The 17,091-nt window shown below is 47.3% G+C and overlaps 1 protein-coding gene across 6 annotated transcripts; it reads left to right on the top strand.

Annotated features, from left to right (window-relative positions):
* The first annotated feature begins 257 nt into the window (after positions 1 to 257).
* Positions 258 to 16,205, top strand: PANK2 (pantothenate kinase 2). 6 transcript variants are annotated; one of them, XM_075752798.1, is made up of 7 exons: positions 258 to 566; positions 9,698 to 10,050; positions 11,098 to 11,351; positions 12,371 to 12,547; positions 12,787 to 12,910; positions 14,813 to 14,938; positions 15,388 to 16,205. In XM_075752798.1, exons 1-7 carry the CDS (start codon positions 377 to 379, stop codon positions 15,436 to 15,438), a joined length of 1,275 nt encoding a protein of 424 aa, XP_075608913.1. In that variant the 5' UTR covers positions 258 to 376; the 3' UTR covers positions 15,439 to 16,205. The 6 variants fall into 6 exon arrangements, with proteins under 6 accessions (XP_075608913.1, XP_075608917.1, XP_075608915.1 ...); XM_075752802.1 differs by having other exon boundaries at positions 303 to 566; positions 9,698 to 9,907; XM_075752800.1 differs by lacking the exon at positions 258 to 566 and adding an exon at positions 1,028 to 1,667.
* Positions 16,206 to 17,091: the final 886 nt, after the last annotated feature.

The following is a 17,091-nucleotide window of genomic DNA, read 5'->3' as shown; positions in this document are numbered from 1 at the left end:
TGCCGCATATCGGCCTACCCCCGCGGGCGCCTTAATCTCCGCCCCGTACCGAGCTCGCGCATTCGATTGGATAGCCGCGCTTGTCACTTACCAGCGGCCGACCGCGGGGGGAGGGCCTGGCGCCCCGCCGCCGTCCAATCCCTGTCTCCTATTGGCGAAGCAGCCTGTCGCTCTGTGCGGCGGAGGGCGCGGATTGGGGAAGGGGGGGGGTCACCCTCACGGCCTATCCCGCCCCCTCGGGGCCGGGGGCGCGCGCGCCGCGCGGGGGGCCGTTAGCGCAGGCGCGCTGGAGGCGGTGGCTGCGGCGGTGGCGGCTGTGGGGAACGCGGCTCGGCGCGGCGGGGCGGGCGGCCCATGGGGCCGGGCCGCGCTGCGGATGGAGCCGCTACGCAATGGCGGCGGCGCGGAGGAGAAGCCGCGGCGGCGCGGAGTGACGGACGCCGGACCCTCGCGGCGAAGGAGCAGCGGCGCGGCGAGCATTGACAGCGCGGCGGGGCCTCAGCCCCGCGAACGGGGCGGCTCCGTCAGCCGTCAGCGGCGGGACTCGGTCCGCAAGAACCGCCCGCGTGAGTGCGGCGGGGGGGGGGGACGGGCGGGGGGGGGGTGTCTGCGGCGGGGGCGGGGCCGTGGGAGGGGTTTAAAGGCGGGGGTGGGGCTTATGGTAATGAGCTGATATGGGGCGGGGCTAGAGTGGGTGGGGTCGGGAGGGGCGGGGCTGGGGGGGCCCCAGTGGGGGGGTGCTGGGGGGAGCAGTGGGGTGCGGTGCTGGGGACAAGCTGGGCTGCAGGAGCTCTGGGAGGCTGAGATGGTGCCTGGCCTGGTGGGACAGGGCACAGAGGTTGGGGCTGTGGTGCCCGTTGAGGTGCCCGAGTGGGGCCTTTGGACCAGAGGGGAGAGGGAAGGTCACTGGTAAGGACACGGGGTGGGGAAGGGGGGATGGAAGGGGGGATGGAGGGGCCGGGGTCTGCGGCCAGGGCCGGGGGGGGGTGAAGGCTGTGTGGCTGGACTGGTGACTGGTGGAAAAAAAAAAAAAAAAGCAACGGAGAGCAAAGAGAATGGTGTAAACGTGGGGAGGGGAGAACCCTGCAGGTTTGGCAGGGATGGGACACAGACCGAACCAGGCGATGTAAAGAAGAAACAGTTCCCTGAACCACATTTTTAAATGCCCTATTGGAAATGGTCCGTGGAGTAAGTAGGTGCAAAATGGATGGCAGCCTTCATTTTGGCAGCAGCAGGAGCTGCTGTTCAGGTGGCTGGTGACTTACTTCAGCCATGTTTGAAGTGGAACTGAGTGATTATTCCTTTACTTGTGCTAGAGTCCTTCCTCTTGGGAGGAAGTTGCCATACGCTGAAAATAAAATAGCATCAATATAGTTCCCTGTTACCTGTGCAGCTGTTAAAAGGACGTCAGCAAATGAGTCCAAGCTGAAAACAGGAATCAAAATTGTCCTGCATCTCGTAGCAAGACTGTTGGCTGGCAGTGGTGAGGTGTTATTGTTACCGTGTTAATGTAAAGTTTTAAATAGCGTTCTTTCTCTTTTTTTGGTTGCTGGAAAAAAAGGAAGCTTCTCTTTTGCCCTGTCTTAGTGTGAAAAATAGGAATTATACTTCAAAAGACTTCTAGAGATACTTGCTGAACTGGATGCTGCTAGCGTTACTGATTTCAGGTGAGCGCAGCCCAGCAATGCTAATGTAAGCTCAGCGTGGCTGTACTAACCTGCGTTCCCTTTGCCTCTCCCTTCCTTTCATTTCCAGATCGTGCTGGATGACAGGAGTGATCCTGCACCAGGAAATGATTGTAAAGTTAATGTTGAATAACGGGTTTTTTGCTTACCCAAAAGTTAATAGAATGAAAGAGAAAGTTAGTAGCGGGGTGTAACGGCATGAGCAGTGCGAGCATCCTTGCCGTTTAGATGCAGCAAACCCAACTTTGTACGTGAAAGGCCACTTCTGTGGCTGTTGTTTGAAGGAAATCACAACAAAACCTACCAGTGGGAGCTGTGGGTTGTTAATTGGAGGCATGCTAGTTAATGGGTTGCAGTCAGCTGTAGGGAAGTGAAGGAGATCTCTGGTAGGAAAATTAGGGTGGGCTTAGATGGAGCTGTACATTAGGTGATTATACTTTTCTGCCTTGCTCGAGGGCAGTTTCTGTGTCTTCTGTGGAAAATTTAGATTAAAGCTGGGCATTGAAGTGCTGCTTTGCTGTGGTAAAGTTCAGTGCAGGGTCTGGAGTGGGATACTTTTAGGAAAACAGGGGTTCTGGCAGCTTCCAAGACAGGATTTGGGATTACAACATAGCCTGTCTTTCCTGAAGGATTTTTGTGGTAACCGGAAGAGAAATGTGCTTGGGCGAGTACTCCCTTAACAGGGACAACGTCTGATGTCAAAGTAAATTACACTTTGAAGTTAAAATGCTCGATCCCACTTTACGGAAGGTTACAAGCAAGCCTAAATGAAAGCAAACCGCTTAATGGGTGTCTGATCAAAAATGTCCTACTTTAGTTCCCACTTGTTTGCTGCTGGTTATGTGGCAAACGAGCTTGGTGACCTTGAGGCTTGTCTTGCTGCCTGTGCTGGCAGATGCCCTGGCAGATGAGCCCCGCTTCCCCAGGAATGAAAGGATTTCAGCGGGCTGCGGTTCAAACTCGTGATCTTTCTTCCTCCCTCATCGTCTGTCCGTACCAGTAACGTGTAGCGAGGACCGTTTCACTGCAGAGATCAGAGAAGGTCTGAGACTGAGGGAAATTGGATTGGATATATCTGAAATAACCTGACCTGCGACAGTACGACCGATGTCCGAGCTGCGTGCCTTTGAGTATCTCGGGTTATTAATGTTCCTCGGTGCGCTTCGTAGGCGCTAAAGAGCTTGGTCACAGATGCTGTGATTTTCAGCATGCCACATGTAAAAGGAGGAGAAGTCAAGGACGCTGTTGCTCTTGGAAAGGAGTGAGGAGTGTCCCTGAAAATGGTGTGAGGCAGAGATTTGTTGAAGCTCCTTGCTGCTTGGAGTGTTATGTCGGTGGGGTGCGAAGGGGAGCTCAACAGGATTATTTTTACTGGCAGAAATGATAATCTAGAAAAAGCTTTATCAGCTCCAGAGACAATAGAGCAGAATTCCTTTCTGGTAACAAATTATTGGTACTATTAGTGAAGTCTGCACTGACAAACTGGACTGGAAATACCCCAGATGAATAAAGAGGATGGTCACATTTACATTTAACTTAACTGTGGGATACCAAATGGCTTGCTGTGGGTAGGGTTAATGCCAGGCATAAACCCGATGATGACCAAATCTTAGCAAGCAGGGGAGTATTTTTTGTAATGGATCTTCCTTATGATGAAAGAAATAGGTCAGCGATTCAGTTCATCAGCCTCCCCCCTTTTCCCTTTCCCTCGCTCTCTCCTAGCTCTGCTGTGCTGCTGCACCGCTCTTCTCCTTCCCCAAAACCTGGTTTCCTTCACAGAGATGAGGTTAGGTTACTTCCCTGGGTAACAAAGTATGCTTCTCTTTTCTGTAGCCTGGGGGGGGGGAAAAAAAGGCAAAAAAAAAAAAAAAGCTTGTTTTGATGCTTTTGATGGTTTACTGTTTGACAAAAGGGGAGGGGAAGTAAGTCGCATAAAGTGTCTTTGTATTGCAAGGTGAATTCCAAAAGAAAGCCTATAGCTAAAATGTTGTGGAGAACAAACAAAAAGCATGTCCTCATCTGTTCTGTAGTCCTTTCAACTGACACTTTTCTTTTTTTAAAGTTTTATTATCTTCTATCAGAATCATGCAAAGACATAATGTGCACAGTGCTTTAAATTCTCAGTATAGACACTATCCCGAGTAGAGGTACACATAAAAGGCTGTTTTGGCAGCTCCTTTGCAGTACCAAATGTAAGCTTTGATTTTTAAATACCTTTTTATGTTTTGGAATTGTGTATGAAATATGAATTCCTAGCAGAGCCTATTTTTAGAGTTGGGAGGATATGTAGACTTAGTGTCACTTTATATTAAATGCCGATTAATATCTTTTTTTTCCCAGTTGTAAAATTTCCATCGTGGTATAACACTATTAATATATAACGTTGAATATTTTAGAGTAAGTGTAGAAATGCTGTCATACGCTCAACTAAATTGTCAGTCTTCGTTGCTCTGCAGGCTAATCTTTTTAGCTTCTGGTATAATTGGCTCATAACTTAAGGATCAGCCTGGAATACAACTTGAGCTGCTTATCGTATGAAGAAAATCCACCATGGAGATCTTTAATTATATCGCCTCTTTCATCTTGATGCTTCTGCAGCTTTCAAAACAAGTCTGTGGAGGGTTTTTTTTTTTTATTTATGTAGTGTCCAGTTTTATCAAGTAATTTACATAACAAATAAAGGCATTCTATTTTTCTTACCCCAAAGAGCTTACAGTCTAGCTCTCAAAGGGATTTGAAGGGAGGGTGGCAGCTCTGGCTGTGGGAACACATAGTATCATCCTTAAGCTTTTCTGTGTGCGAGGTTATGTAGTGCTTGCTGTAAGCTCTGAACTTTGTTTGCTGACTGGTCTTTTGTTGGTTGTTGCATATCTGTAGATCTGCCAGTTAGAAGGAAGTTTATTTTTTAAGACAAAGAGCTGTATGTATGTTGTGTGTATGAAAATGTATGTATAGGGCTGCTTTTTAAAAGCCTCTGCCCTGAGGGAAAACAATACTTTGTCAGGCCAAAAGATGAAGAATTTTTTTTCTTTTGGAGCAAAAAATTGGCATTAAAGATGCTTTATAACTGCTGCTGCAGTTTGTTGCGTTAGGGAAGCAAATGACAATAAGGCTCGTCGTTACGTGCCTGATCTGCTGAGCGGTGCCACAGTCGTGCCAGTTCCTTAAGTCACCTCCTTTGTACCCCCGCTATGTTTCACACTGAATACCGTTGGATCTATTTTTTCTCTTACGTGGTGTTTGAGAGTGGGGCTAGCGCCTGTCGTCGTGCTAACAAAGTAATATAGAGAGTTTCTTTAAGGAAAAGGCTGTAGGAGGTTTTGAACCGAGAGCAATTCTGGCTTTGAGAAGAGGATTTCCTGCCTTTCCTGTACATGTCCAAACACCCAGTGAGAGCCTAAACGCTTCCCAGAAGGTGCTGGGCAGGAGGAGAATCCAGAAGTTTGCACTGCAATGCTCTTCCCGTGCTCTGCCTCCAAGTTTCTCATCCTCCCCATCGTTGGGAAAAGAGAGACGTGCCAGGCTCTTTCCCAGCACCGAGGGCTCCAAGTAGCAGCAGGAAGGTGGTGAAGAGGGGGCAGCGTTTGTGTTTTCTGCCTTGGCCGTTAAAGCTGGCACCTTCTTGTGATGATTATTTCAGCAGAACTCTGACTGAGACAGATCAGCCTTCGGGCTGCCCAAGGGCTCCTGGATGCCACCAGTTCTCAGGCTGCTCTAGATCTGCCGTCTTCTGCAGCAGCTCTCTTGGAAAAAATGCTGTGGAGGCTTACAAGGGAGAGATCTTCGGATAGTTTTCAACTGCATTGTAGATGTTGGGGAAAAATAAGCGTTTTAAGAGAAATTTCAGTAGCAGATGGTGATGGCGTTCATCCAAGAGAGCTTCCTCCTTCCTCCCTTTGAAGGCATGGATTTTTCTAGTTCCCGGATACGGAAGAGCTGTTGCTGCCCTGCATGTTCACGTTGGCTGACTTCCTGTCAATGTAAGGAAAAAAAAAACCCTGGTTCTACATGTCGTTGAAATAATTTCCTCCTCTCGTTTGTGTGCCGCACCTCTTTCCTGCCAAAATGGGTTTATAGGGGAAGTTTTGTCCATGCTCCAGATAATTTGAGTGCTCTGTGCAGGTTTTACTGCATAGAAAATCCTTTACGGTATGGTAAAGTAGTAGTTAATTTTGAGCTAGCACGCTTCTTCGTTGGATTCTTAACCTGTGGCTGGGATGTATATAACGAGAGATCCATAATTAAGAATCATTTGGTTTCAGTTAATTACCTTAATAGGCTATCTTTTTAGAATTTATCCCTGGTGACTTCCTGAAGGTATAGCCAAGCTGTTGGCAGATGGAGAACACCAGCTGCTGCAGGCAGAGGCTTTCTGCAGCTGGTGCTGTGCAAATGTGTGAAGCCGGCTCTGGTCTGAGCCTCTGTCCCTGCACAGGGCGTTGGATGCCCTTTTTGCGGCCAGCTGGGATTTAGTAGGACCAGTGCTGAGTGAAGACTAGTAAGTCCTGAGCCCAACCTGACTGCGGTTTACACCCAGCTCTGCAGGCAGCGTTCCTGTTTCCCCGTTAGCCGTGTCTTCTGGTGTGCCGGAGAGTGGATAACTGGCATGGTTTAACCCCACGCTTGATGTTCTGCTAGTTCTGTGGCAGCTGTAACAACACCTGAATAAAAAGTCAATTTATAGATATTAAAAATTTGAAGGTTTTGAGGGTACTGAGAATGAGCTTGGATGAAGTTTCTAAGGAGCCGCTGTCTTTTTTTTTTTGTGACTAGGAAAGCTTCTTAAACTGGTGGATCGAATTGATGATTCTCATGCCCTAAAATCTGGCGGGTTTGTTGCCCCGAACACAGGAGTTTGGTATGTGAACTGCACAGCCAGCCTTAAAATGAACTAGTGTTATTCTACTGAACAAACACAGGTGCTACCAGCTGAAGCCCGTTAGCTTGTGACGAAGGAGCCCGTATGGCAGTTTCAGTGATGTGGCTTCAGCAGGGCACCGTGCCTTAAGTTTTGGATGTTTTTCTGCTGCACCCCAGTGAGGACATCTCCGAGACCCCACCCTGTGCTCTCTCCCTGTTTCTCCCCTTGCATAGCCTGGCAAAGTGAGGTTGGGGAGAGGACTGCTGCCTCTAAATACGAAGGTGGGGATGCTTTAAAAAAAACCCAAAACTAAACGTGCAGGCTTCATAATGCAGAAGAAAGATTGCATGTCCTGACAGGAACAAATATATTCCAGAAATCAAAAGGAAGTTTCCCAGCACCAGGACTGGAGCTTTCTGGAACCGATCCCTTCATCAGAGCAGAGGTGACAAGGCAGCCAAGTGCTTTTAAGAGTGGGAAATTTGTGAGGAGGGAGTCCAGGATGTCAGCAACCACGACAGACAGGAGAAGACTTGGCTGAGTAACGTGGGGAAACCTCTTCCTGCTCACCTTGCGTAGAGCTTACTACTTTTCCAACAGAGTTTAAGCAGTATTGAAAAGCACAGTGCGTGTGGGGAGACGGGTTTTAGTGATTCTGTACGTGAACTGGGTATTTAAATAGAGTGGTGTTGACCAGTTCCAGTCACTGGAGGGACTGGAGCCGCAGCAGCAGCTCTGGTTTGGCTGCCGATGCCCTGTTTTTACCTCTGTGACTCTGATGGCATTTTTATTGTTTCTTCTCTCAATAGCAGGGCACGAGCCTTGTTCAAAGCGTCTTTCTGCGGTAGTTGATAGATCTAGGACTTTCAAAGAAAGACAAAACACTTTGCGGAGGGGTGTCCTATTCTGCTGTTGATACGGGGACTGCTGACTTGGGATGTATATGCCACGTTGGAGGTAGCTTTAATATGGCATGAGGAGGCCTCTGCACAGGTTTTTAGGTTTGAGGTGTCGGGACGAGCGGGTGAGTTTGCTGCCCTAATGCCCTCCACGCAGCAGTAGGGTATCCATCTCCCTGTTGGAGTGATCGTGGTCTCTGTCGCTTCCGTTTGCCAGCTGAGCTGCTGTTGCCACACTCCTCCACAACAAGGCCCTTTCTTTTGGGGGTACAGAAATCCTGGAGTTTGGCCTTCCTGCCTTTCCCTGCACTTAACTCTGGGGTCTTGGGCTCCTCCTGGTCTGGCGTTCCCGGGAATATGGTTCTCCTGACGTTACATGATGAGGCCCAGGCAGCCAGCCTTCCTCCCTTGAGAAGTAACTTAACTGTTTAATTTAGCTGTAGTAAGGTTTCCAGGAGGGAGTCTTGAAGACAGACATACATGCTAAACTTTTCTCCAAGTAAAGCACTTGGTAGACTTTCCATCCTGAAATGCTAATAGTGTTTGCAATTCTGCTTTCTGGAGTACCAAATGAGAAATTGTCATAAAAAAAGTCCTTGAATTGCTCCTGCTTTCTCTCTCCATTGGACTGTGATTCAAACTTCTCTCTCTCTCTTGTTCATGAACAGTTATTTTTATGTCTGTTTTTGTTTGAAGTAAATGCATTAGAAATAGAGGATGATTGAGATTGGATGTGCCTTCTAAAATAGAGCTTGGGCTTTCTTTCAAGATTTCTTTTGGTGATAGTTGGGGGTGGCCTCGATGTAAATATATAAAAATAACTCAGCAATTTATAAATAACGTGGGTAGCTGATTGCTGTAGCAGCTCCTGGGGGACTGTGATGCTCTAAAAGGGCCTGTTTTACCTCCGCTCTGTACAGCAACTAGGTTAACCCGCCGAGGAGAGCGAGCATCATCTTCAAACATGTGCTTGCCTGTCTTGTGGCTTTTCAAAGATCCTTTTCTTTGGGAGTGAGTTTCCCTCCTGCCCTGGAGTTGTTTTCTTTGCTGTTCAGCTTTCCTAAGTGCTGCCTCTGGGTATTTGGGTATTGCTCTCCGACTGCTCAGTGCTCCTGCAGCTCGAGTCTCCTGCACTGCTGGGATGGGGGGACGAGGAACGTGCTCTCGCTTGGGCAGCTCTGCGTTCTGGGGACGGCTGCCGCTTCCTCGAGTTTAACCGGAGGGATATCTGCTTTCAGACGGCAGTAGGGACTGCTTCGTGTCGCGCGCTTATCTGTCTGTCTGCAGATAAGCAAACGTATTTTGCAGAAATAACAGTAGCACGTTATCACGCCTGTCTCTGACATGTAAGAATTTTTTCTAAAACCTGAGCTCCTTCTTTCCAGAGGAACGTTAGTAACACCTATGCTGCATTCCGGTTTATTTTCTAAACATTCCTTTTTTCCTTTTGGAAAAAACCATAAGGGTTTAATCCTGTTGCCATCAGCTGTAACATGTGGCTACATTTTTCTCTTTGCTCTGGAGCCTGTGTATCTCGTTAGCTCTAGCCTATCCTTTAGCTCATTAATAATAATATTAATCTGTTCCAGTTCTCAGCTCTAATCGCACATTCCATCTGATCAGGGTTTTCTCTTGATCTTTTCCAAGAAGCTCATTATCTAATACAGCTGTAAATGTTGCTGGGCTGACACTAATGCATATTTTGTACCATGGGGGAATTTGACTAATAAAATAATCCAATTAGACATTTGGTTTTGTCTCCCTGGGGCATCTTAGATTACTTGTCTACCTCAGTTTTGTGTTGTAATTAGTTAACGTTTGTACATCCCTTTGATGTCAAAGCACTGGTATTATCCTTGGCTCTGGCTCAGAACTTTATAAAAAAAAATAGCTGGGGATGAAAATTGCAGCAGCGTCTGGCGGGTGTACAGATGCCGTCAGAGCTGCGCTGTGAGTATCCGCGGTGCTGCGTGGTGGTGATGTAAGTATTCCGAGTATTGCGTATCAAACGTTGGGCGCTCCTGAACACGAGGGATCTCGAAACAGGAGTTAATTCTGTGTCCAGAGGAGTCTCAGCCACACTTGTCAAAGGCAGACCGGACTGCTAATGTTTTTTTCCGTGTTAGAAATGAACAAATAAACCAGGCCTGCATTTTGGAGTCCCTAGAGCATCGCGTGAATTACTTCATTTTATAAGTATTTGTATGTTTCTTTATCTTCTTTTTTTTTTTTTTTTTCTCTCCTCTCTTTAGTCTTCCCTTGGTTTGGCTTGGATATCGGAGGGACCTTGGTCAAACTTGTTTATTTTGAACCAAAGGACATCACCGCTGAAGAGGAAGAGGAGGAAGTGGAAAATCTCAAAAGCATCCGCAAATACCTGACATCAAATGTAGCCTATGGATCTACAGGCATTCGGGATGTGCACCTTGAACTAAAGGACCTTACCCTGTGTGGACGTAAAGGCAATCTGCACTTTATACGCTTTCCTACTCATGACATGCCTGCTTTTATTCAAATGGGAAGCGAAAAACACTTCTCGAGCCTCCATACTACCTTATGTGCCACGGGAGGTGGAGCGTACAAATTTGAGCAGGACTTTCGCACAGTATGCATTTTTGGCTTCTATACGATTAGGATCTGGTAGTGACAATTTTTTTTTAAAGCTTAAAACTAGAAAATTTTCTCTGCAGACTCTAAAACTTCTTTAAATCTTAGCTTTGGAAGAGTGTACCTAACTGTAATTAAACTTGATTCAGGAAAGAGCATGTGGAGTCAAGTTTGCATCTCCAAATTAGGATACTTTCTTTCCTGAAAGCGCGTATAACGTTCCTGTAACGCTAAAATTACTCGCTGACTTCCATGGCGTGTGCTCCTTACGAGACTTTCTCTGTTATTATTAATTTCTGATTATGCTGATCTCAGTCTTGTAGGGGTTTTTTTTCTCATTGCTGTCTTTCACGTGCTTAATATTTGTTTTATTGTCCCTTTGCTCGTGTGGTTCTGTTTCTAATGGAGTGACCTGATTGAGGTTCAAATTTAGTGGTGAGTTAACTGAAAGGAGGTTAGTAACTGGAGCTTGACATCATCATGTGGCTTCGTTACAAGTTTGATTCTTGTTCATAGGTGAAAAACATGTGTGATAAATATCTCATTTAACCAGGGCTTGAAAAAAGGCACCAAGTAAAGAGGGGTTTTGTGCAGTCGAGGCAATGACATGAGGGGAAAACAATTTCATAACTTCCTCTCTTGTCTGCGTGGTTTTTTGGTTGGGGTTTTTTGGCCCAGCGGTGCAGTCCCTTCTCATTTTTCTTTGTTTTTCGTGCTGATGCCTCAGACTCAGGGCCTAAATCAGGCCCTTGGAAGTTGATGAGATGCTCTTGCTATCCATCTGTGGATCCAGTTGTTGGTTCCCCCCTGTTCCACACCTGCACGCTTTAGGGCCGGGGTGGCTGGCAGTCCACGTGCGTGGAGAAAGACGGAGCCCTCCTGCGATCTGTGCTTCTCTCAGCCACCGCAGGCGGTAATGGAGATAGCTGAATTTAGCTGGCAGTGAATGCGATTTTCTAGCCTTGAGCATAAACACTTGAGATCCTGAGCTACTTCTTGAATATTCTTCTTTTTTTTTTTTTTCTTTCTTTCCCCCCCCTGCCAGATGGGTGACCTCCAGCTTTGTAAGCTAGATGAACTCGATTGCCTTATTAAAGGAGTTTTGTACATCGATTCAGTTGGATTCAATGGACATTCAGAATGTTACTATTTTGAAAACCCGACGGATGCTGAGAGATGTCAGAAGCTCCCATTCAACTTGGAGAATCCATATCCTCTCCTTTTGGTGAACATTGGCTCAGGGGTCAGCATTTTGGCTGTGTATTCAAAAGAGAACTATAAACGGGTAACAGGCACCAGGTGAGTGCTGGGAGGGGGTAATTTGAATTATTTTAGAGCCTGGAATGCATTTCTGCAGTGTCCATGACATTGTCAGGGACAACCCGCAATAAAGGTGGCAAGTTGAATGACCGAGCTCCTGCTTTTACTGCAGTCCCTTATCTCTGCCAACAAAGATCCCTCCTGGAAGAGGGAATCTGAATTTCATGGTTTGGTCTCTTTAGAAGCTGGTTTGGTTTTGGGTTTGGTTTTTTTTTTTTTTTTTTTTTAAGTTTCCCTGCTGCAGGAATCAAGTGTTTTATTTGCCATCAGAAAGATCCCAGACTTTGAGATTAATGCAGATATAATGATTTCATTCCCAACTGTTGGCTTTGCGGTAGAGATTTGCATCTTGACTTGTGAAAGTTACCTTATTTTGGCGGAAGGGATGCTGGTGCAGCAGAAATTCCCCAGACAGCTGCTGGACCGCTGCAGCTACCCCTCTTGAAGATGTGGTTCTGGTTGCCCAGCAAAGCCAAACTGCTCTGTGGCCTTAAGCTTTCCTGAATTTCCTGAAAGTTAGCAATAATAATAATAATAATAAAAAAAAAAACCCAAACCCAACACCCACAGTACAGATTATTGGCATGAGTGCACAGTAAAGTGAACAGGACCTAGTTTTTTCCCCTAAGTTTTGAATAGCTGCGCCCTAATACTCCATTTACCCCTCTAATATTTATTTTACGATTGACTTCTCTAAGTGCTGGGAAGAAGGCAGAGATTATAAAAATAAGAACATTAATTTCTTGTTTAGAAACGTGCCCTCTGCGGAAGGCTGCGAGGGACTGGGAATCCTTGGGCTGTAAGTTACTTGAAAATAACAGATAAACTGTTCTTCCAAGATTGCTCTCGCTGAAAAGAGAAACCGCTGAAGGAATGGGGCAACCGGAGCTAACTCAGATGCGTAGCTGAGTAATCCGAGCGTGCAGCGGAACGAGCCACTGTCTGTCTCTGTCTCTTCAGAAGCGAGGGAGGTGACTTGATTTTGCTTTACGTTGCAGCCTTGGCGGGGGAACCTTTTTTGGGCTCTGCTGCCTTCTTACCGGTTGCTCCACCTTTGAAGAGGCCCTGGAGATGGCGTCCCACGGAGACAGTACCAAAGTGGACAAACTAGTGCGGGACATTTACGGAGGAGACTACGAGCGATTTGGATTGCCAGGCTGGGCTGTAGCATCCAGGTAATGACTGATTTTTTATTTTCACTGGAGATGCTGCAAGGATGAAAAATTGGATTTATGTGTCTTAGAAGAGCAACTGTTCCTTCTGCTGTTATATTTTAGCAGATCTAAATTACTGATAGCAGTGCTTTTTAAAGTCAGAAATAAATACTTCAGGATGAATCACTTTGGTTAAATTAGAAGTTCCCATTTTCTCCTGGAATGCAAACGGACCTTTAACCCGAAACCTGTCTTTACAGCTTTGGAAACATGATGAGCAAGGAGAAGCGGGAATCTGTCAGCAAAGAGGACCTCGCGAAGGCGACTTTAACAACCATCACTAACAACATTGGCTCCATAGCACGGATGTGCGCGCTTAATGAGGTATTAAGGGGAAATCGGTTTCGTTGCTTCCTGTCCGAAGCGTCACCTGTGTGCTGCTGTCACGCAGCGTCTCTCTCCCTGCATAGGCTCGTGTCGATGCGTGTTCATACTCTTCTTTTTGGACGTTCAGTAACTCGTAATCTGCTCGTTCGGGATTCTTCGGTAAATTTTATCCTTGCTCGTCTGTGTAGTTTGAGCCGGATGGTTGTGCTGTGAACTGAAGAGCTCTCAATGAATTAGGGGTGGGCTGTTGGCCTCGGTAGGCCCTCTGCTTGGTCTGGAGTAAAACAGCTTCTCCCTGGTTCGAGGAAGGGTCCGTGTGCAATAAACCACAGCTCTCGGGAACCCTGGGAGAGAAGGGAAGGGGGGCGCAGAGCTGGATGCCTTTCCTGTGTTGTTTTCACGAGCTGCTCTCGTTTTCTTGGCCAGGCCCCACCGCTTCCACGGCCGTTCCTGTATCTTTGTGCTTTCAGCTTCTTTACAGTGCTGCCTTGTTGCATTCATGTCAAGCAGCATTGTACAGGGCTATGAGAGAACAGAGACGTGCTCTCCGCTCCGTTCTGAGCCTGATCCTGTGGGATGAGCTAACGGGGATGAAACATCCTCCTGACTCCTGTTGCTCTTGGCAGATAATTCCTGTTCACCTTCGTCTACCGCTGAAACTAGGCAAGACGAATTAGAAACAGCCTTGCCCGCATCGCATCTGCTGAGTCCTCGCTCTAGAGTACACGGCTGAATGCAAAGGGCGTGTTGGATCGTTAGGGGAAAGTGTTAGCGAGTGTGAGGACGGAAGGAAAATCCGTAGGATGTGAGGGAAGGAGCAGGTAGGACTTCATCCCGATTCCTCGGTAAGAGGAGGAACTGGAAATTATTTTCTTGTTGGAGGACAAGAAAGTTTCAGAGTTCATCACTTGGCTGAGGAGAACTACTTTGGGATTGAAAAGTTTGGCTGGAAGGCTGATTTAAATCCAAAATATCACTACTTGGGTGGTCTTTTCCCTTCTTTCAGAATTGTGTTGGTTCTCGGTTTGTAAATCTTTTTGGTTTTGGTTTTTTTTTTTCTTTTTTTCCAGATGATCTAGCAGGGAGCCATTCAGCTTTTTTAATGCTGAGTCAGAGGCTGGAGCTGGGGGGGGAGACAGAGGAGATGGCACTTGAGGATCAGTGTTCTAGCCAGCATAAAGATCTCGTAGCAAAAAATCGATCATTCTGTCCAAATTGCTATGCTGGAAAGGCTGTAGCTACACCTCTGGGTAGTGTGGAGGAGCCTGTCCTAACCTGACCTGGCTGGTACTGCTTTCTGGCAGAATTGTGGATGTTTACAATGTTCTGCAGACCCTGCTTGACACTTTCAGCAGTCACTTAGTTCTTTTATTCTATTTTTTTTTTTTTGGTCTTTCGGCATTGTCTCTGGCCGTTCCCTGCACAGTTCCCGCCTTCTCAGTGCACTTTCTGATCTCGCTGTGCTCTTTCGACCCGTCTCTTGCTGCTGCCAGACCCCAAGGCGACTCGGTGTCATTTCTTGTTTGTAGATCGGCTCTTTTGGGTCCAGTTTTAAAATTCTAAATTCAGAAAGCTGCGAACACATTCAAGCTCTTCTCTCTGCAGCTCCCATCCCTGCTCACCGAGGCAGTTACACTCCTTTGCTCCCAGGAGCAGCTGTTGGGGGCGATGCAGTTTCTCTGGGTCTCGTTGCTTTGGTGTCGACTGGTGATTTCCCTCCGCTTTCAGCTGGTTGGGTTTTTTTTCATCAAATCTCACCAGAAAATATAGTTGAAAAGCTGCATACGGCATTTTTAAAAGGCACTATAAAGCGTCGCTTTTTTCTTGCTGGGGTTTTCATTGTTGCAAGCAGAAATTTAGCCTTAATGTTACTTTTTTTTTTTTCCTTAATACTTGCAGAACATTAATCGAGTAGTGTTCGTTGGCAACTTCCTTCGGATCAATACCATCTCGATGAGGCTTCTGGCATACGCGTTGGACTACTGGTCGAAGGGACAGTTAAAAGCACTTTTCTTGGAACATGAGGTGAAATGACTTTTTAAACTAATTTTGTCTCGCGTCAAAACCCAAATCCTTCGCGAAACAGGCGTGTGGGGTCTGTAGCTGTTGGTGATACGCACGGTGCAGCCGGTTCCCAATGCTTTACTACAGCTGCAGTCACTGCAGCGTCCAGCGTAGGGTCACAAATATTACGCATATTAATCCAGTAGCTTGGTAGTAGTTTACTACCAATTTCATCCTGCTTGTGAACTTACTTTTAAGACTATTGACAGCATAGATGATTCTGGGCAGTTCTGCTTTCCAATGCAGCGATTACAATTAGAATCTATTTTGTAGTGTACCTTTTTTAGTTATTTCTTCCCACCATCTTTTCTAAGTTGCTAAAATTACATCCGACGTGTGATATTCTTGTTCTTGTCTCAGTCGTGTGCCTTTACCTGAATTTTTGATAGATATTCCTGTCTGCTCTTCAGGGTTATTTCGGTGCAGTCGGTGCTCTTCTGGAACTCCTGGACTCGGCCTGACTCCACGCAGATCCTCTCCGCTGCACCGATGAAGTCACAAAGCCAACGTTTCGCTTCAAAGCATCCACTCGTTGACCGTTAAGCTAATTGTACATGACCTAATGGGAAGAGGAAAGGACTGTTGTGTTTCTCTCTGTAAACAGTTGAAACCCATCTTCCGTCACCACGCAGGTTTGTTCAGAAGGAGTATAGATGCAAACGCGCTGACCGAAGGTGCTGGTTGTGTCCCCAACGTCTGTCGGGCATTTAGTCGCTGACATCAAATAGCCCTTTTTATGTCGTCTTTACGTGTGGTTCATGGCGGTGATGTAATAGAGCGCCTGCGCTCTAGTCCTTCCGTCAGATTCCTTTGAGTGCTGAATGTCTGACGTCTGCCCAGCTCGAGTTTGTGGAGTTCAGCTGCAGCGGTTTACGTTCCCTGAGTGAAAGGCGTCACGTTCGCGTTAGGCTGTCAGTTGTCTGCGAAGGAGAAAGCACATCGGCCCCGGCACGCAAACCGCTTTCTTATTTATGCGGCCAGGTGATTCACGGGTGCAGCACAAACCCCGTGCCTTGGGCACCCAGAGCTGCCCGGGCCGATGCCGACTGCAGCCTGCGACGGCACCCGTGGCGCTGGGGGTGTCTGTCCGACTCTGACCGCGAGGTCTGCTAAAAGCAAATTTGAAGGTGAAATAGCGTTGGGGTTTCTTGTTTGGGTGGGGTTTTTTCCTGTGTTGTAAAACGTGGCTGCGTATAACTATACCAAAGAGACTCCTTTTTCTTTCATACACTTGAGATCTTCTCTGTAACGTTGCGGTTTATGTTTATTAATCGCTAAACTAGTTGTTTCCAGGGGAAACCTCTCCTTCCTGTACGCATGCTGTACTCTTCTCTCTTTTCTCTGCGCACGCCTGCAGCTCACAAACTGCGTTGCTGTGGTGTGGCACCCCTAAAGACACTGTGCTCTCGGGGTGCGGGTGTAGCGATGGCTTAGTGCACGCCGAGTAAATGATCTCAGAAAACAAGAGCTGCTAAGGGTGGGCAGTGGCACAAAAACGAGCAGCACCACGCCTTCGCTTTGGTATCGGACCGTCCTTCCTCTGCTTGGCCCTGCGCTTCGCAGAAATTCCTCCCGGGCTCGGACCTTGTGTGAGCAGATGAAGAGCTTTAGGGAGAAGGGTGTTGGTGCCAGCACCCGACTGCTGGTCAGGGAGGGCAACAGAGCGAGCTGCTTTGCTGAAAAGCCTCCTGCACCTTCCCTTGATGATGTAAGCTAACCAGAGATATGACCTCAGAGCGTTCTCTGCAGTACAGTGCTCTGGCTTTCCAGCCGAGCAGCTCAGCTTGACGTAGGAGCCGTCCTTCCGTGTGTGGAGACAGGCCGTGCCCGTTGGATCACAGGAGCAGCACAGCAAACGCCGATGGTACCTGCCCCTCCTTTGGGCCTGGAAGGGGAAGAAACTGTGACTTCAGAAGATGTCCTCTGTGCTAGGTTAGATCTGTGGGGGGATTTTCTGAAAGCCTGTCCTGTCAGCTGGGCAAGCGTTACCGACAGCAGCCACGGCGTAAAGCAAGGCTTTTTCTAAGCTTCAGTTAACTGTGGGCCTGGAGCTTCCCCATTGCATCCAGTAATTTAATGACAATAAAATGGGGGGGAAAAGAGAGGAGCATTCA

Source organism: Balearica regulorum, chromosome 4 (genome assembly GCF_011004875.1).
Source record: "Balearica regulorum gibbericeps isolate bBalReg1 chromosome 4, bBalReg1.pri, whole genome shotgun sequence".
In the NCBI taxonomy this organism is placed as follows: domain Eukaryota; kingdom Metazoa; phylum Chordata; class Aves; order Gruiformes; family Gruidae; genus Balearica; species Balearica regulorum.
This window is presented reverse-complemented; position numbering and strand designations above follow the sequence as displayed.